The sequence below is a fragment of the Panthera pardus genome, unplaced genomic scaffold, assembly GCF_024362965.1.
Source record: "Panthera pardus isolate Hobbes unplaced genomic scaffold, ASM2436296v1 HiC_scaffold_15, whole genome shotgun sequence".
NCBI classification, from domain to species: domain Eukaryota; kingdom Metazoa; phylum Chordata; class Mammalia; order Carnivora; family Felidae; genus Panthera; species Panthera pardus.
The window spans coordinates 88020335-88040415 of NW_026526710.1; the positions used below are offsets into that span (position 1 = coordinate 88020335).

Here is a 20081-nt window from a genome sequence, read left to right on the forward strand (position 1 = left end):
GCCTCGGCTGTGGTCTGGAACACAGGTCCAGCAGGAACCGCGCTCTCCCCTAACTCGCGGATGTCCCAGGTGACGTCCAGGAGCAAGAAGTGACGGGTTGCCCAGCTGAGTAACAGGAAGAGGGGCGGCCGGCCGAACCCCCCGCCCAGGGGCGGCTGCGCTTGGCCGGTGCGGGCCGAGGCGGCCGGGAGGATCGGACCCCGCAGGCCCCAGCGGGTCCCCCAGGGCAGGGTGCCGAGCCTCGGCTGCAGGGCAGCGCAAGCAGGCCCTCCGGGCCCGGCCCGGCCCGCACACATCACATCTCGGCAGCACTCGTGCATAAACTTAAAGCCAGGCGACAGGCATGGCCCGGGCTCTGGGCGCTCGGCACTCAGGTGCGCTCCAGGAGGAGGGATCTGGCGCCCAAAGGGACTTTGAAAATGGTCAGCTTCCCTGGGTGCATCGCCCCAATAATCCACAGAAACAACAGTAATCTAAAAATAGTCTTGTTTTCTGTCCTCATCTCCTTTTAACTTCGTTAGTCACCGATCCTTAAAATAAAACCCGTGTAGCGTCTCTCCTGGTAGCAGCGATAAACACACCCGCGCGCAGGCCGCGCCGACGGGCGGAAGGGAGCGCAGGGGCCGCGGCCGGGGACCGACCGCGGTGGCCCCGGGGTGGCCGCAGGAGCCGCCCCGGGCGGACCGGGGGCGCGCTGGCCGAGGAGCCGCCGCCGCCTCCGGAACTCCCTGCGCCCTGGCGCGCGGCCACCGTGGTCCCGGCAACGGCATTAAACAGAGGGAAACAGACGGGGATCCCGTCACCGGGCGGGGAAGAAGGAGGCATTGAGAGCAGACAGGAAGAGAGCTTTTCTGGATGGAGTGAAAATTATTTACTGAAGGGGAGGAGGGGGGAGGGGGAGGGGGAGACGAGGTGGGGGGAGGAGGAAGAGGAGGGAGGAGACTAGGAGGAAGAGGAAGCGGAGATGGAGAAGGAAGTGGGGGAAGAGGAAGAGGTGGGGAAGAGGGAGGGGAGGAGGGAGAGGAGACGGGGAGGGGGAAGGGGAGGAGGGAGAGGAGATGGGGAGGGGGAGGGGAGGAGGGAGAGGAGATGGGGAGGGAGGGGGAGGAGGGAGAGGAGATGGGGAGGGAGGGGGAGGAGGGAGAGGAGATGGGGAGGGGAAAGGGGGAAGGGGAGGATGGAGAGGAGGGGAGGGGTTGGAGGGAGACAAGAAGGAGGAAGAGGAGGGTGGGGAAGAGAAGGAGGAGAGGTGGAGGCAGAAGAAGATGTGAGGAAGGGGAGGTGGGAGAGCAAGAAAACGGGGAGGAGCCTGTGTGGGAGGGGCGGACAGGAAGCGATGGGGGTCAATTTTTATTTTCATGCAACTTGTGAGACCTTCTTGCCCCGGTCCCCGGACTCTGCCCTCAACCCTCCCCGTGGCCCCAGATGTGGGCCACTAAGACCCCCAGGCCGCAGGATCTTTGTAAGGGGCGGGGCGAGGGAGGGGCAAGGGCTGTGAGGCCCTGGCGCCCCCTGGCGGCCTCCCACGCAGGAGGCGCGCCCCTCCCCCTCCCAGCCTCAGAGTCTTCGCGGGGTCCCCCCAGCCTCGGGGCATCCTGATGGGGTGCCCCCAGCTTCAGCATCCTCGAGGGGTCCCCCCAGCCTCGGGCATCCCCGTGGGTGCCCCCCCCTCCGGGGCCCTAAGCCATAGTATCCTACCCCCCTCCCCCGCGTCACCTTCTCCCCGGCCCTGGGGCACCAAGGCACGTGCCAGGCCCAGTTCACCGCGTGGGGGCAGATCTCCAGGTAGGGGCACCTGGGAAGTGTCCTGACAGCCACCCAGACACCCGCGGGAGCGCGGCCGCCTGACCGAAGAGTGGGTGGAAAGAGGGATTTCAGTTCTGTCCCCAACGGACTGGATAACCCAACAGACGGCGGTGGTGACGGCTTCCGTCGGGCACCGATTAGCCAGCGAAACTCACCGGTTGGGGCAAATGTTGCACCGCCCACCCCCCGCCTCCCCCCTCCCCCCCCCCCTCTCCCCGGGTCCAGGCCCTGGAGGCTTGTGGGGCGTCCGCTGCCTGCAGGCCTCCTGAGTCCGCGCGGCAGACACAACTTTGCTTTTGGGGTTATTTGAAACCACATAAGGGTGTCGTGCAGCAGATTTATGATTTTTATACACCAGACGTTTTAACCGCCCTGACGCCCCAACCCCTTCCATCCAAGGCCAACACGAAAATACGGTCCGGTTTTGGCAGCTGAGCCGCGCCGAGGAGAGGCGGGGAGGCGGGGGGGGGGGGGGGGGGGGGGGAAGAAAGTGTAAAGTGAACCGGGCGGCGTTCGAGGGGCCTTCCCGAAACCAGCTCCCGGGCTCAGACCCCTCCCCCTCGGCTGGAACCCCAAAGTCCCTCCCGGGGCGGCTGGGAGCCCGGGGGCGGGCGTGGGGGCTGTGCCCGGGTTCTCCGGGACCCCCCCCCCCCCCCCCAGCTAGCTCACGCGGCAGGCAATCTGGGTCGCTCAGATATTTACAGAGTAAAATGACAATAAGTCCACGTCCCGGGACTGCCGTGCAATCTGTTAGTAATTTAGCGGGATGGGAATTTCCTTTCTCGGGCCTGCCAATGGAAGCGCTTTTCCAAATTTCCACAGCGGGGGAAGCCTGCGATTTTACATAATGACTTCAGCATGCAGGGCGCTCTCGACCCCCTCGTCTCCGCTCCCTCCGCCCCCTCTTTAAAGCAGAGTGTGACTCCCTTAGGACACGGGCTGGACCCCGGCGTCCCGGCCGGCTCGTTGTTCGGGTGCGCCCGGGTCTCACCCGGGGCGCCCCCGCCCTCCACGGGCGCCCCCGCCGACACCCCCCGTGCGCCCCGGCCCTCCGCGGGCGCCCCTGCCCGCCCCCGGCGCGCCCCCTCCGGGGCCGTGCGCCCCTGCCCGCCCCCCGTGCGCCCCGCGGGCCCGGCGAGCAGCGGGCCCGGCGGCGCGGGGAGGGCAGGAGCTCGGCGACTTGTCCTCCGGGCCCTGCGCCGGCTCGGGCGGGGGCGTGATGTCACGGCAGGGAGGGGGCGCGGGAGCGGCCGGGCCGGCGGGGAGGCGGGGGAGGTGTTTTCCAGCTTTAAAAAGGCAGGAGGCAGAGCGCGGCCCTGCGTCAGAGCGACACTCAGAGGACTCCGAACTCGCCGGCACAGTCACCGCGCCGGGTCGGGCGGCCGGGCGCGGGCACCGGGGCGCGGGAGCACACCGCCGAGCCCCCGCCACCCCGCCACCCCGCCACGCAGCTCGGGCCCCAGGGCCGCGGCTCGGCCCGCCACGCGCGCACACGCCCCCCAATGACATTTGTCCGGGGCGGGCGGCGCTGAGCCGGGGGAGAGGTCCCTGCCTTCCCGGGAGACCCTGCCGGGGCGGCGGCGCCGAGCGCCTCCCGCTCCTCCTCCCGCTCCTCCTGCTCCCCGCCGCCGCCGCCGCCGCCGCCGCGTGGATGCCAAGTACCAGTTTTCCAGTCCCTTCCAAGTTTCCACTCGGGCCTCCGGCTGCAGTCTGCGGGAGCGGAGAAACTTTGGGGCCCGCGCCGCCCTCCGGCGGCACCATGAAGTCGGCGGAGGAAGGTAAGCCGGCGAGGCCGCCGCCCCCCCCCCCGCCCCCCGCGCCCCCCGGGGTCCCGGCCCGGGAGCGGCGAGCGGGCCGGGCCCGGGTCCGCCGCCGGGAGGGGCGCGGGCGGCGGGGCGCGCGGCGCGGCGCGGCGCGGCTTGGGAAGCGGTGTCCCCCTGGTGTTTCCCCGGAGCAGCCCTGGTCTCGAGCGCGCCTTCCTGCCAATAGGTGTCTCCTCTCCTCCAGCGCTGAGCGCAGCCTCGCGGCGGAGCCGCTGCCCAAACTGCGTTCAAACGCAGGCGGTCCGGGGACCGGGCGAGGTTAGGGCCGTCGCCACCGCGGGAGACGCCTTGCGACCGAGCCAGGAGGTTTCTTTGGGAACGAAGTTCGGCCGGTTTCGTCCCCAGCGGGGGCAAGGCCACCCTGCGGCCTGGGAGAGCAGCCACGCGGCGTGAGGTGGGGGTCTGCGCCCCTGCGCGAGCTCCGCCGGTGGCGGGCGCCGTCTCGCCCCCCGCCCCCCGCCGCGGCTCTGCCCCGCTGGTGGCTCGACCCGCAGGACTCCAGGCATCAAACGCGCTGTCTGGACACAGCCCCTAATTCAGAACATTTTGCAGCCTCGTAAAGGGCGAGTTCCAACCGTAGAAAAGGATTCAGGATAGTTTGAAGAGGGACCGCCAAGTTTCAAGCCGCTTGTTTATAGTCCCAAAAGTGCATAAAGTGAATGAAGCCTGGTGATGGCGACTCCGCTCCCGACAGGGAGTCTCACGGAGTCCCCTTGGCCCGCTGCCCTTAGAAGCGCCACCACCTCCAGCCGGGCGGCCCGGAGCTCCCACCCGCTGTGCTCCCGCAGGTGTCTGAAAACGGCCTCCCACCGGGGTGACCGGCATCCTGCCGGGGCATCGGGCCGGCGATTGCACCCTGGGAACCGGAGACACCTTCCCAAAGGCCTTAGGAGCGCCCGATGTTTTATTTAAATTATTTTAAGACAGCGGGCAAACTTGGTAGTGAGTTTTTGGGGCGGACGTGCTTCTGAGGACCAGAACTTTCCTGCGGCATTTGCAGAGCAGACTTAGAGCCGCGATCTCCGAAGCCTGCCAGCTTCGAGAACCTACGTTCTTTAACAGAGAGGAGCCCAGGCCAGTCGGTACGCTCATCAAAAGGAGATCAATTATTTGCCGGGTGTTTTGTGTCGGTGGAGGAAGACGTGCGTTTCTTACCATTTCATCCCAGTTGAGGAGATGTTTAAATGTAAATACCAGGTGATGGTTATGGGCCAAGCTCTCGCTATTGGAACAGTTTCTAAAAGGTGTGCTGAGGTTTTGCTGTCGGATTCTGGGACACCGTTTTCGGAGTGTCTTCACTTGAACAGCCGGTGGCCCATCCTGCAACAACCTCTTCTCCTTCACAAGGAAAAAAGCCATCTGGGGGGGTGGGGATTCTTCCTGTTTCCTGCATTTGACAAAGGGCCTCTGCAGAAAAGACAGCAGGCCAGGTGCAGCGAGGCCTTTGGACCAGGTGAATATCCGTGTATGTTGTGAGAACTACGAGGCGAGGCAGCTAGAAAGCGTGGTCGAGTCCTTCAGGGAGACAGGCTGAGGGTATGACAGGCGCTCCGTTTACTGCAGGTCAACGCCTGCCTAGCCGAGCGAGCGCTGGAGGACGCGTGATCTGTCCCCTCCCCAAGGCCTGACTAAGGCGTCAGCTGCCCCTGTGAGAATCTGCGTGATTCCCCGGCACTTCCCTCCAGTTTAATGAGCATCTGGGTTGAAGCTCATTAGGCCTGTTGTTTCTGAAGGCCTTGTGCTTGTTTTTCCGCGTGGAGAGCGCAGGGAAATGCAAGGCCTGGTAGGTAGCCACCCACCCACCCATTCCGAGGTTGCTCCACACAGAATGCCCCCGGGGCTCTCCGGAACAGAACAAAGCTCGCTCTGTTCTCCCGACACTTAACTTCGAGCCGGCCGCGTAGTTTCCTAATCCAGATTAGGAGAGGCCCTGCTCTATCACACCCAGGGCTGGAGCTCTGTGCTCCCACACCCGCAGCCTCAGAGACTAAGCGCCAAGCTAAACATTTGCATCAGGACAGGAGTGTCTGCTGAGTTGGCAAATAGCTCCACACCATCTACCAGTTGAAAGGCGCTCACCGGGAGGGGGGTGCTGGTAAGGGGAGCGTTTAAAAACCTGGCCTCCCCATGTGGTGGCTTTGGTTGGGGATCTGAAACTAGGTTGGGGGCGGCGGGGAGCTCAGCCTTAGGCAGGGCAGGGCTGAGTCCTGGTCCGGTGGCCCAGGCGGGAAGCTGGTGGGCACCCGTGTGCGTGCAGAAGTGCGAACCCACTTTCTCTGAAACGGTCGAACAAAAAGTTTTCGTCTAAACAGATGACAAGGGCTGTTGTGTGTACATTTTCGGTGGGGACTAGAAGGTGGCTGCAGAGAAAACAGCTGGAAAGAAAATGAAATGTTGCGGCTTCTCAACAGAAACAGACTTCCATTTGCCCGAAGGTCAGCAAAAAAAAGCGAACTAAAACAAAACAACCCTCCAACATGCATCTCAAAGTGAGCACTATTATTAGAAACTAAATCAGGCCAAAGTGAACTATAGTTTATCACTGGAGAAAACCAGGCATTTTGAAAAGGGTCAGGGGAGAGAATCAAGGGGGGGGGGTCACGTGCTTTGCAGCTTATTTGCTTCCGGAAAGAGCAGTACCCCCAGGGCAAAGGGCCTGCAGGGCAGAAAGGAGGGCGCTTGTTCCTTAGCGGACCAGCAGCAGTGGCTGCGGTCCCGCCCTCCCTCTCTTGGACGTGTCCTTCTCCGTGGCTGACGCTCACTCTCCTGTAAAGTTCGCGTGTTCTTGCAGATGCCAGTTGTGCGTGGCGCTGAGACACTGGGGACAGTCGGAACGGACGGCTGAAGCAAAGACGTAGGAGACAATGGTGCCCAGACCTGCCTTGTACATTAGATTTGCTGTGCCCGGCTGCTGTGTCCTAGCCTTGGTTTTCAGTCCCCACACACTGAACCTTTGAAAGCTTTGCAGTTACTTGTGGACGCGTAGGAGTGTGCACGTGTGTTTTAAGAAGTTGCAGGACTGAGGCAAACGGTGTTGCAACGAAGCTAGGTGGCGGGTGGGCACGAGCCTGTGAGGAAGACGCCACAGCACAAAAGGGCTGCTGTGTGCCAGCCAGCGGCGCCTAGATGTGCGCAGCCTGCGGGCCACAGCAGAGTCTCCCACTGTACGGGAGGGCGTTTCCGGTCCCTGCGGAAACCCGCACGTTTCCTTGGCATTTGCGGGTGAGTTAGCCACGGGGGCTGAGAGATGGTGCACCCCCCGCTGCCGGTCCAAGGGGCAGGCGGGTCAGAAAGTGAGCACAGCTATCCAGTGGACTGCATCCGCACTCGGGCGAGCGCCGGCCTCTGGCAGGACGTGCATGTTGTAGACTCAGGCAGCAACCAAATCCTCGCTCCAGACGAGGCCCCGGCAGTTTGAGAGATTTTTTTTTTTTTTTAAACTTTTACACAAATTTAGCAGGCGGGACGCAGTCTCCCGTCTCGGTGGCACGCAGTTTTCCACCTTTGGGCCACTCGGTGCCTGGGAGCGGCGCCCTCTCGGCCCCTGGGACCCGGCGGGTCCGCGGGCGGGGGGCGGGGGTCCCGGACGCCCGCCCTCCGCCCGCGCCCCGCCCCTCCCCCCCCCCCCCCCGCCCCCAGCCCGTCGGGCGCGGGCCGCGGGGGGTCTGGCCGGGCGCACGTGGACCCCCGGACGCGGGCGGGGGGCGGGGGACACGAGGGAGCCGCGTGCGCCCCGGCTGCCCCGGGAGTTTATTTAAAACTCGGAAGCCGGCGGCCGGCGAGCGGCTTGTTTATGTCAACCCGGAAACGGCGGGGGGGCGGGGGAGGGGCGCGGGGGCGGGCGCGGGGGAGGGGCGCGGGCGGGAGTCACGTTACCCGAGGACGCGCGGCCCAGCGCCGGGCGCAGCCGAGCCCCGGGCGGCGCGACCACAGGTGCCCGCGGCCGCGGCCCCGAGTCAGGCCGCGACCCCGACCCCGACCCCGACCGACCCCGGCCCGGCCCGGATCGGGGCCAGGGCCCCGCCCCCCTCCCTCCCAATCCCAGACCGGGACCGCCACCGCCCCCCCCCCCACCCGACCCTGACCGGACCTTGACCCCCGACCCCAGACCCCTACCTGACCGGCCCGCACCTTGACCCCAGACCCTGGGCCCCGAGCCCGGATAAGGACCCCAACCCCGACCTGGCCCATCCCAACATGACGGGGCTGGAGGAGGACCAGGAGTTCGACTTCGATTTCCTTTTCGAGTTTAACCAGAGCGACGAAGGCGCCGTCGCTGCCCCAGGTGGGTCCGCGCGGGGCCTGCGGAGGGGGCGCGGGCGAGGGGCGCAGGGGCCGGAGGTGCGGGGGCCTCCAGGGCTGTGTTTCGGGGTGCGAGGCCGCAGGTGCAGGACCCTGGCGGTGCAGGGCAGGGGTGGGGGCGCAGGAACCAGACTGAAGTCAGGAGGGCTGGCCTGGGGGGTGTGCCTGGGGCCCCCATCCTGCCCCTAGGGCGCCGAGACCCAGTTTAGTGGGGAGTTGTGGGAGGGTGGGACAGGCCATGTCGCCAAGTGGCCACAGGGAGAGCGTCAGGCCTCCTGCCTGTGGGTCACACTGTGGGGTCTCTCGGGCACTCATGCTGGAGAGGCGGCTTCTCCAGGGTGGGGGTGTGCTGCTTCTGCCAGGGGACACGAGTGTCCGAGGCCCTGGACTTGGACACTGTCGAGGGACAGGTGGTGAGCGTCCATTGCCAGAGGGCAGGGGGCCATGGAGCCCCTCCAGACCTGTCCCTGAGCGCCCCGGAGGCCCCGGGCCCCTCCCGGAGGAAGGGAGGAAGGGAGGAAGCGTTAAGTGAGTCTGCCCTCAAGAGCGGGAGCCTTTGTCTCTTTCATTTTCTCCTCTGCAAAAAGAAAGGTTTCAGTTAAACAAACAAATAAACGAAACCTCCAGCCTCCCGGAGTGGATGCTCTTGAGTCAGAGTCAGAACTCGAGCTGAGGTGTTGAATGTTCACAGCCAGCTCCTGGTGGCAGGCGCTGTCTGCGGGCGGGAGGGCTTGGGGGGGGGGGGCGGGTGCAGGACCCCCAGAGCCGGGCCCCTCACCTCTGCATTCTGGCCTGCCCACGTGGCGCGAAAGCGAGGAGGCTGAAGGCAGCTCTTGGCGCTGATGGGACGGCATTTCTGCGATGATTGTATAATATTTTCCACGTCGCTCACCACTCCTCCTTTAAAAACTGCAACGTCCTGTTCGTTTTTAAAGAATAAACGTTGCAGCCAGGCAGAGGCGGCCTGAATTTTGTCATCTGCACCCCGTTTTCATCTTCCACAGCTGTGGGTCTCCAGGCCTCCGGGGTCAGTGGGAGCCAAGGCAGTTCAGGAGAGGCTGGGACTGGAAGGGCCGTGGTCCCTGGGGCCGTCTTCACTTTCTTCCCTGAGTCTGGCGGATTTCCAGCCCCCGGTTTCAGGCACTCAGCAAGTGTCTTTGCCAAGAGGCACAAGGTGAAAGTGGGGGCCGTGCCTGTGACCCCCCCCCCCCACTGTGGTGTAAAGGCCCATCCTGGGCAGGGCCTCCCAGCACTGTCCTCCCACCACTGGGCCCTCAGGGGTGCTGCTGTGCCGGAAGGCTGGGGGGCACAGACCCCATGTGGCTTCTGTGGTTGGGGGCTTCCAGAGCTGGGGAGGACCTCGCCGCCTCCCTGTGCCTCCCAGAATGTCTGCTCCACGCTCAGAGCCGACCCTGAGCCGGGAACCTTCATAAGGCTGCTTTTAATCCTCAGCTCAACATGTGCCCCGGCCCCCAGGCTCCCAGGGGAGTACAATCCAGGGAAAGTCTCCTGCGGGAAGGCTTCCAGGGTGCCGGCACCTGGGGCCCAGCATTCACCAGGCTTTGGGGGTTGGGCGGTCCCGAGCAACTTGGAGATAGCTCTGGGCAGAGGAGGCCAGGCAGAGAAGGAAAGGCCTCCTTCGCATCATCACGTGTTAGAAAGAAGTGTAGGAAACGTTCCTCTTTTAACGTATTTTTGTGAGAGATACTCGTGTTTTTTTTTTGTTTTGTTTTTTTTTTTGCATTTTACTAAGACTGTCTTTTAAGAGCACTTTTAGGTTCAGGGCTGAAGGAGAGGAAGGTGGAGAGATTTCCCCTAGACCCCCCGCCCCGCCCCGCCTCAGCTGCCCTGTCATTTAACACCTGCCTGGAGAGGGCACCTGTCACTGTGCTGGACCTGTATCCTCACCCACAGTCCACAGTGGACGGTAGGCGTCGCTCTTGGTGGTGCACGCTCCGTGGGCCTGGTCACACGTACGAGGACACGTGTGCATCGTGACCGTACCTCACAGAGCACTGGCACACGAGGACACGCAGGCAACGTTCCTGCACCCCACGGGGTCCTTGCACGGCCCTAGACACCCTGTGGGCTCCTTCTCCTCCAGCTCCTGGTGACCGCTGGTCTGTACTGTCTCTGTGGTTCTGCTTTTTCCAGAATGTCTTCCAGTTGGAGTCATACAGGATGTAGCCTTTTCAGACCAGCTTCTTCCACTCGGTGATGTGCGTTCCGGTTTCCTCCGTGTCTCTTCGTGGCTAGTGGTAGCTGATTTCTTTCTGGTGCTGGGTAATAGTCCCTTGCTGGATGGACCGGTTTATTTATCCATCACCTGCTGAAGGACATCTGTGATTGCTTCCGGGTTTTGGCCATTATTTAATGAAGTCCCTCCTCTTTGTTCTGAATAATTGATATATCATAATCATTAAATATTAAAATATCACGGTGTTATAGTAAGCTGTTATGTTAAATTCTCCAGCCTTTACTGGGTGATAGAAATGGCTTTGCGCTTGTTCTGGAACGAGACTGGATGTGGCTCCGTGAATGGGTAGCTGCCCCTGCGCTGGGCTGCGAGGCCCGGGAACGTGGCCTGACAGGCCGCTGGGCGCACGGAGACGGGTGCTCGGCCGCGGGGGCGCGGGGGCGCAGACCGGGTCTTTGTCACGGCTCCCCCTGCCTTAGCGGCATCCCCCACCCTGAGGAGTCGTGGGTGGTGGGCCTGCACCCCTGTCACTCTCGTCGCCTCGTGCTCCCGTTGGGCAGGAGGCATGCACACGGCTTCCGTCTCGCCTGGCGCTTGAAGGGCTGGGGTGCACAGAGTTCCTTGTCCCCAGGACGCTCGGCAGACACAAGTAGTCACCGTTCGTTGAGGGAAGGGAGAGAGCACGTTTAGAACCATCTGCCCCCACTGAACAGGAGGGGTGCTTGTGCTCACAGGGTCCCCGCACCCCGCCCCCCGTCCCATCTCTGGCGGCCCCAGCGCCCCCCAGAAGGCTGGCGGGGCCCCTTTCTCAGGCTCAGGACGGAGCTGCCGCGTCGGCCGGGAGGCGGGCACCGCCCTGCTTCCCACCCGGGGCCGGAGCCCGTCTCCTAAGTTATTTTGGCCCCGAGCTGCGGTGCTGTCGCTGTGGCAACTTGGGAGGAAGTCGGCCAGGCCTGTGGGCCCGGGCTGGAGTGTCCCCGGCAGAAGAGCGTCCTCCGGGCCTCCAGGCTGGCGGGCGTGGTGCCGGGGGCCGAGGGCGGTGTGTCCCAGTGCGCACAGAAAGGAGACCTGTCTGCAGGGACCTTTATTCCTAAGTCCGTTGTCAGGAAGGTGGCGATGGCAGGAAGAGACCCGGGGTCTCTGGTGCTAGGGGCTCGGTGAGTGTGGGTCCTGCACCCTCAGGGGGCCTCAGGGGGGACCCTCAGCTTGCGGGACAGGCGCCCCTGCATTCAATGTGGGCGGTCCACCGTCCGCACTTTGTCCCGAGGTTCCGGGATGTTCCATCAGGATAGTTACTGGCACGAGGGTGTTTTCATTCAGGGCCTTTGTCAGAGGAAGACTGCAGCTAATAACGACGATTCCTTGAAGACAGGGAACGAGAAGGTGAGGGCCTGAGGGACAAGAGGTGTGCGGGGCGCCCGTGTGGCCCGGGGACAGGGGCGCCGCCGCCGTGAGGAGGCCGCAGAAGGCTGGGGTGGGAGGCACCTTTGGGGCAGGTGGTGGTGTCGGTGCGAGACCTTCCCGGGCAGGTTGTGGGGCCCCTGGGCTTCCTCGCGGTTCTGTGTGTGCCCCGCGGCCGCCGGGCCTGGGCCGCTGTGGCGCCGCCTCTGTGTGCTCAGGAAACAGGGCCGGGCGGCAGGCTCTCGCGTGGAGCGTGTTTCCGTTTTGTTTTGCTCTGTTTCCATCACCTGGGAAATTGCCGTCTTGCTGCCTGGTGGTTGTGGGGCCTCGGTGAGAAGGTCTGGTCGGGCGTCTTAGAGGACAGGACCGGGCGTCACGGGTGTGCGGTCCTCTGTCCAGCCCCGTGTCCTGCGGTCAGGCCCCAGCAGATGCCACGGGGGGGGGGGGGTTCCTGGAAATGGAGAGCATCATTCTGTGAAGGACGAGGGGAGCCCGGTGGGGGTGAGCCCGCCCGTCCGTGCCCCGCCCGTCGCCGCCTGCAGGGGACGGGCCGGCAGGGCCAGGCCAGTGGCCGGGATGATGCCCAGAGGCTGTTGGCTTCAACACAAGACACATGGATGTCCTTTTCTGGTGGTGGTTCGGAAGTGACAAAATTGTCTGGTTCTGAAATAGATTCTTTCTCAGAACGGGAGGAAATAGTTCTGACAAGTCTGAGCGCCGGAGAAGCCTGGGGGCGGCCCCCGTCCCACCCGGGCGTCCCTCCTCGGGGACACGCACCTGCGTGGGGCTGGGACTCCAGTGTGGACGGCGGAGGGGCGGTGCGTGTCCTCAGAGGACGGGCCACACCGCTGTCACTCTTGCGCGTGGAGCCTTCTGAAGGTCCCCACGATACTCGCTCCGACTCGGGTGCTGTCTTTCGCGCTCCCCTGCTCTGCAGGTTACTGAACGCTCGTTGGCAGACGGCCAGGTCCCAGAAGCAGCGGCAGAAAGTGACCCTAATGGGTGTTGAGCGCCTCAGCGGCTCCTGACGCGACATGAATCAGCCTGAACATCTCAGGGTTGTTAAGAAAGTTACTGGAAACATTTTCATTGAATCGCTAAGTAACACAGATTTGAATACGGTTTAGGTGGGTCCTCAACCCAAACGGAGTGGGGAGCAGGCGGGAGCCCCCGGGCTTGGCAAGCAGGGACGTCTCCCTTGATGTGTTTTTGCCCCGGCAGAGATACCTCCATCATGCAGCGCCCAGCCCCGCCGTTGTGGGGCCCTCACGAAGGTCAGGCATGTGGCTTTCCGTCTGTAATTTGTTTAATTAGGGAAAGTGGTGTTTTAGGTGAGTCTTTTTTTTTTTTTTTTAAATGAGGCTTTTTGCTTTTTCTTTTCTCATTGACTCATGTTTATTGACAGCGTTTGGTTTGCATAAAGTCCCCTCAGTAGTTCCACAGCCCAGGCCCATTGTCTGCTCCTCCTGGTCTCTTCCAGATCCTCCTAGAAAACCGCGCTCCCGGGGGCACACCGGTCAGACCGGCCGCGCCCCCACCGGCCGTTTCACCCAGAACCTGCCTGTGACCCCCCGCATGCCTCCACTGGCTGTGCAGTCAGAACCTGGGGCCCAGGCACCTGCTGGGGGGGCCCCCAGTCCTGCTTGGCTGTTTGGTAGGATTTGTTTTTTAATTCTTCGGATTACCTTCTTGCCGACAAATGTTAGCTCAATTGCGGGCTCAACCTTCTCTCTTTTTTTACGTTTATTTTTAATTTTTTAAGGAATCTCTGCCCCCAACAAGAGGCTCAAACTGACAACTACGAGATGGAGAGGTGTTCACTACACTCACTGAGCCAGCCGGGTGCCTCAACTCTTAAACTGTAGATGCACCGTTTTCCTTTTTTCTTTTTAAATTTTTAAAATTTCCTTCTGAGAGAGAGTGAAAACGAGTTGAGGAAGGGCAGAGGGAGGGAGAAAGAATCCCAGGCAGGCTCGCGTGCTCACCGCAGAGTCCGATGTGGGGCTCGATCTCGTGGCCCTGGGATCCTCAGCTGAGCCCAAATCAAGAGTCGGCCGCTCACCCGACTGGGACGCCCGGGGAACCCCACCCATAGTGCTCTTTTAACCGTGTCAGGGAATACAGGGATCGGTCCATTAAACTTCCTTTGAGGTCCAGACAGCCTGGGAGCTGGAGGGGGCCCATCACAAGGGACACCACTTCCTTGGCGGTGACCCAGCACGTGGCTTTGTGACACACATTTGTATTTGTGGCGTTTAACGTTCCCCTCAGCCCCACGCCCGGTGCTCTGTCTGCTGGAGGCGGTGATTCCCTTTGAAACGAAAACACGTTCCTCACCGAACGCTGGGACGTCACGTGCGTCACGGGTCCGAGGGCTCTACGGCAGGGCCCACGGTCCGTGTGGGTGTGAGCGCCCCAGCCACAGGCGGGCCAGGGCCTGGGGGCCTCGTCCACCGGGAGGGTCTGGCGAGGTGCCCCTGTCGTCGGGACGTTGCCACCCGGAGGACAGAATGTCGAGACCGCGCTGGTCCTGGGAACCCTTGGACCTGAGCCCACAGGCGGGCCGCACACTCCGAGCTGCTCCAGGGAGGGCAGAGCCCCTCATGCCTGTGGCTCAGGGCTCGCTGGGGGCCCCCAGGGGTGTCTGGCCCCCCCGAAGGCCAGAGGGGGCCGAGACCACAGGAGAGTAGCAGCGTGGCTTTCTCGGTGGTCTGGGAAAGCGCGTGTCTGGACAGGTGTGACGGTGGCGCGGGCAGGTGGCGCCCAGGCGCCCAGGCGCCCAGACGCAGACGCGGGCGGGGATGGGGCGTCTGCAGACCTGCGCTCACTGCCCCGCGGGCGGGGGCTGCAGGCGCCCAGAGAGGCGTGTGCGGCCGGTGCCAGCGGTTGTGGGATCGGCGCTGCTGGCTGGGCGCCTGTGGCAGCCCAGGAGGCAGGGGCTCCGTGGCCAGCAGCGAGCCGGGTGCTGGGGACCAGGACAGCCGAGCGTGTCTTTTACTCACACTCAATTTTGCAATATGCCAAACACACTAACGTCGTTTCTTGACGTCTGATTACTAACACTCCTGTCCTCTGAGTGTGTAAAACGGACTCACGCTCTCCTTGCTGATATTCTGCTTACCGATAATGATACTAATACGCGGGGAAACGTGTTTACTACACGGGAAGGCGTGTGGCTGCGAACAAACGTTTTCTGCTGAGGTGGACCTTTCTGCCGAGACCCCGTTGCGTGCGGAATGGCCCGGGTGTTGGCGCCCCTGCTGCTCCTGCCTCGTCCTGTCTGCTGAGGATCCGGGGTCTGGGTGGGGCCCTCCTTCTGGGGGCTTGTCCCCTCGCGCCTGCCGGGCCCCTCCCCCTGATGACGTCCCGCTCAGGCACCTGTGTGGCGGTTTGCCGGGTCCGGGTGTGGGGATGTGCACACGTGTCCCCGGGGGGCACGGCCGCCATGCCACCTCTTCCTCAGGAACCGTGACCTTCTCCGGGAAGTTCCTTTCCAGGGTTGCAACTTCTTGATTTTTACCAAGACTGTAATCGTATTTGTAACTTTTGATTGCAGTTCCTGTGTTCAGGTGTCAGTGGCCACGTGGGGAGCATGGGACACGGTCCCAGGGCAGGCGGCCCGCGTGGGCCCAGCTCCCCACCTCCCGCCCTGGGGAGACGAGGGGCTGGTCTTTTCCCCGCCTTCAGTGTCCCGGGTCCTGCTTGCCCACGGGGCCGTGGGAGCAGGCGGGGACCGAGACGGGAGGTGGGCGGCAGGGCAGCTGGGCCGTCCGGACGGGATCGCGTCCTGTCGCTCCCAGCGTCTGGTCTCCCCAGAGGCAGTGCTGCTCTCTCTCCCTCGGCAGAGCTCTGCCCACGCTGCCTCCGCCAGGGCGTCTTAGCACCGCTGCCCGCCGAGCACCTGGGGTGCTCTCTCGGAAAGGGGGTGGGCCTGCGCGCTCTCCCCAGGCCACCTGTGAGGGGCCTGGAGGAAGAGAGGCCATTTGGGGAACAGCAAGCAGGTTTTCACGGGGGGCATTCAGAGCAAGAAAGCAAGAACTTCTTGGTAGCAAGGACGGCAAGAGCCTGGGTCTCCAGAGAGGGTGGTTGAATGGCTCCTTCTGGAAAAAATAAGAACAGCTGTAGACCCTTCCCTATTTAGGGTGCTAGACTGCTTCCTGTGAGCAAATACGATGGGGTTCGAACCTGTACTTTGAGACCCTTGATTCTCCAAGGCCGGTCCGTGCGGGTCTCTGAAACACAGCACAGGGGCGGCACCCTCGTCGAAGGGAGTGTCTTCTGGGCAGCAGTGCCCTTAAACCAGGGGACGGTGTAGGGTTCCATGTGTGCGTTTCCATTATTCAGAGACTGTGCAGTCCTCCTCTCCGGGCCGACAATAATGAGGCACCAAGATGTGGCTCCAGAAATGCGGCTTTCCTATTAAAAGTGACTAATTACACCGGTAGTGATTTTTTAGAAACGTTTTTCTTGAAGTTATAATTAGCATATAACGATTCTTAAATACAGCTATGTGCCACTGTCATCTGCTTCCCAGGCCGTGAGAGACCCCAGAAAAGCTTTCCGTCGGATCCTCGGGTGTTGTGTCTGTAGCCAGTAGTCAGGACATCTTGACAGCGATGAGCTCATCGTATTCTTTACATGTGCAGGTTCCTGTAGCTAAACCCCACCCCTCCGCCCACCTGTCCACTCACCCATCCTTCCATCTGTCCACCCACCTGTCGATCCACCCACCACCCATCCGGACGTCCAACCATCTACCCACCCGTCCTTCCACCCACCCACACTTCCATCCACCCATCCATCCATCCATCCGTCTGACAAACCGAGGACCTTGTCTGTGCCAGGTACAGTCATAGGCTCCGAAGACAGCCACGAAGCAAGCTAAGCTAAAGCAGGCAAGGGGTCCTGCTGTCACAGAACTTAGTTCCTTCTGATCAAAGAGGTGATGACCGAGATGATGTTAAGTGCCGAGGAAAAGAGATCGACTGGGGTGTCTGCGTGGAGAGCGGTTGGGCTGGGGACCGAAACCTGGGAGGGTGGCCGGGGAAGGGGCGTTTGCGTGGAGAGTGGAAGGGAGGGGGGAGCAGACAGCTCTCTGCGGGCAGGAACTTGGGGCGGAGGACGGCCAGTAGGAGCGTGACGGTGGCGTGAGGTGCAGCGGGTGCCCTCGCGCTGCAGGGCGGAGGAGGGAGGGGAGGCGGGGTCGGTTCCTGGGGTCCCGGCCCGGAGCTGCGCGGCGCCGACGGGCTCGCCGGGCTGTGCGCGTGCTTTCTGACGACTGGCCCCTCACGCCGTCTTCTTCTCTGGCCCCTTTCTAGAGCACTACAGTTATGCACCCCCCAGCATCAGCACCGCTCTGCCTCCCGGCTCGGCTCACCCCTCGCTGCCGGCTCTGTGCCACGACCTGCAGAGTGCCGCCCCGGGCATGCCGGGCGCTGCGGCCGGCCAGCCCCCGGGCTACGGGGGGGCTGTGGACAGCGGGCCCTCCAGCTACCTCCTGTCCTCCAGCCACATCCGGCCCAACGGAGCCCCCGCCCTGGAGAGCCCCCGCATCGAGATCACCTCGTACATGGGACTGCACCATGGCAACAACCAGTTCTTCCACGATGTGGAGGTGGGAGACGTCATTCCCAGCTCCAAGCGGCCCCCCTCGACGGCCACCCTGAATCTGCCCAACCTGGAGGCCTACCGGGACCCCTCGTGCCTGAGCCCGGCCAGCAGCCTGTCTTCCCGCAGCTGCAACTCTGAGGCCTCGTCCTACGAGTCCAACTTTTCGTATCCCTACGCGTCCCCGCAGACGTCCCCGTGGCAGTCGCCCTGCGTGTCCCCCAAGACCACAGACCCCGAGGAGGGCTTCCCCCGCGGCCTGGGCGCCTGCGGCCTGCTGGGGTCCCCCAGACACTCGCCCTCCACTTCGCCCCGCACGAGCGTCACGGAAGAGAGCTGGCTGGGGGCCCGCACGTCCCGGCCGTCGTCCCCCTGCAACAAGAGGAAGTACGGCCTCAACGGCCGGCAGCTCTCTTGCTCCCCGCACCACTCGCCCACGCCGTCCCCGCGCAGCTCGCCGCGGGTCAGCGTCACCGACGACACCTGGCTGGGCAACAGCACGCAGTACACCAGCTCCGCCATCGTGGCCGCCATCAACGCCCTGAGCACCGACAGCACCCTGGAGCTGGGCGACGGCGTCCCCGTGAAGGCGCGCAAGACCGCCCTGGACCGCTGTCCCTCGGTGGCGCTCAAGGTGGAGCCGGCCGGCGAGGACCTGGGGGCCACGCCACCCGCGTCTGAGTTCCTGCCCGAGGAGGTCCCCCCCTTCCAGCACATCCGGAAGGGCGCCTTCTGCGACCAGTACCTGTCGGTGCCGCAGCACCCCTACCAGTGGGCCAGGCCCAGGTCCCCGACATCCTACACCAGGTGAGCGGGGGTCGGGGGCGTGCGGGGCGTGCGGGGTCCGCGGGCGGCGCGGGCGGCTCCTCGCGGCCTGGTGGCTGCCGGTCGGGATCCGGGTGCCCGCAGGGCCGCTGCCTTCTGGCGCTTTCCGGGACGCCCACGCAGCCCGCGGCAGCCTCAGGGTTTGCCGTTAGAAGCATCACGCGTTCCCTGGGCCTCAGCGCCCTTCTCCCCGCGTGGCTGTATTCAAATCCGCGTCTTGTAAGGACACCCTCAAACCTCGTCTTCACTTAATTATCTCATTAAAGGCCCCGTGTCCCAACAAGGCCACGTTCTGAGCTGGGGGGGGGGGGGGGGCTCCCGCACGTGCGTTCAGGTGGGGACCCGCCGGCCGTAACCAGGGCGCACACGTGTGCGCTCAGCATTTTTTCCATAAAACCAAACGATCCCTGTTTGTGTGCTTCCCTCCGCTGCTCACCCGCTCCCGTTCTCCCGCCTAATTGCCACCGTGGCGTCGCTGCAGCTGGGGCCTCGGCGCTGCGATTCCCCAGAGCCGCAAACCCCGCTCCCCGCGGTCCTCGGAGAACAGCACGGCCTCCCGTCCTGGGAGAGCGGCGCCCGCTCCCCACAGTCTGGCGACGGGAGCTCGGGCGAGCGTCTCGGGCTGTTGATTTTACTCCTCAGCGGCGTGCGGGCTGCGCCACTCCGCCGGGTCCACTTATCCAGCCCGGCGTTTTTATTTTTAACTAAATAGCCTTCCCAACAGGTGGGCCACTAATGCCGCCTGGCAGAGTGCTTTCTGCACCTCGAGCTTTACCAGCACGGAGACGGGCTTCCCTCGCAGCGCGGGGCGCCTCCCCGGACGCCCCCGTGTGTCCCGTGTCCTGGGCTCGCTGTCCTGCTTCTTCCGTCCCTGTTCTGTGGGAGGGCGTTCCGGAAGCGACACCGGGGAGCGGCACCCACTGGCTCCGGCGAGCGCGTCCGCAGCATCCTTTGATTCGGAATCTGCTCTGCTCAGACCCCGTGTCCACAGCGAGAGCCTGGGGCGCGGCCGCAAGGGGCGACGGGCTCGTGGGTGCCCGGCGAACCCGGCTGAGCCTGGAGAAAGTCTGTGGTGGGAAACCAATATGACGTTGACTGGATTCTTTTTTTAAATGTGTATTTATTTATTTTGAGAGAGAGAGCGCACGCGTGAGCAAGCAAGGGGGGAGGGGCAGAGAGAGGGAGAGAGAGAATCCATCCTGAGCGGGCTCCGCACCGACAGCCTGACGCGGGGCTCGATTTCAGGATCCGAGGGATCATGACCTGGGCCGAAGTCAGATGCTGAACCGACCGAGCCCCCAGGCGCCCTGTTGACTGACGGCCTGTAGAGCGTTGAGCTGGTGGACGCTGCCTTCCTGCCAGCGTGCTGTTTAGGGTGGGAGTCAGTGACGAGAAAACAGGAGAGCTCGAATCGCCACAGATTTTTCTTGACTCGTGTCATTTCTATCCCAGCTTCTACTTTGCATGGTACGGAGCTTAACGAGCGGATGTATTCAGAGTTATCATCGAAACAAATGTATTTCAGCACCTGGATTTAATTCGTGAACATGGGAGTTTTAAAAATCCATTTGGAGGCATTTAAAAATTTTTAAGAACCTTTTATGCCTGCTGTCCTCTCTATGATTTTCAAGTAAAAATAAGACTATTTCCAAGCCAACGGCCATAAGCACACAGGCTCACATACTATGGTCTCCGTGGACCCTGAAGGCCACGGTCTCCCACTGGACTCCTTGGGCCAAGGCCACAAGCATGAAGGAAACCGTGGCTCAGGGTGAAGCGTGACGTGTCGGTGACCCTGTGTGCTGGTCTGTGCCCTGGCGGCGTAGGCGACAGACATTTGTTTCCCGGGGTCAGAGGTCAGGGTGCCAGCGGGTTGGCTCCTGAGGCCCGTCTTCTTGGCTTGTGTCTGTCCAGATGTCCCCTATTTACAAGGACACCAGCCACTGGACCAGGGCCCACCCAGTGACCTCACTGTAACGTGACCCCATGCGCAAACACAGTCACATTCTGAGGTCCTGGGGTTAAGACTCCGGCCCAGGAATTTGGGGGGGATGCAGTTGAGCCCAGAGCACCCGACGTGGCCTCCGCGTGAGGACGGCAGGACGCCTCCGACGACGGCC

General features: G+C 63.2%; 1 protein-coding gene across 6 annotated transcripts in view; it reads left to right on the forward strand.

The window, feature by feature from the left end:
• The first annotated feature begins 2972 nt into the window (after positions 1 to 2972).
• The window catches only part of NFATC1 (nuclear factor of activated T cells 1), a 106295-nt gene continuing 89186 nt past the window's right edge, over positions 2973 to 20081 (forward strand). For 2 of the 6 annotated variants that reach the window (XM_019423617.2, XM_019423613.2), the window contains exons 1-2: positions 2978 to 3584; positions 16848 to 17943. In XM_019423617.2, the coding sequence (XP_019279162.1) occupies positions 3026 to 3584; positions 16848 to 17943 (1655 nt within the window). In that variant the 5' untranslated portion in view covers positions 2978 to 3025. Of the gene's footprint in view, positions 3585 to 7503; positions 7915 to 16847; positions 17944 to 20081 lie in introns of those variants that run through there. The other 4 variants (XM_019423609.2, XM_019423610.2, XM_019423616.2 and 1 more) reach the window with 4 other exon arrangements.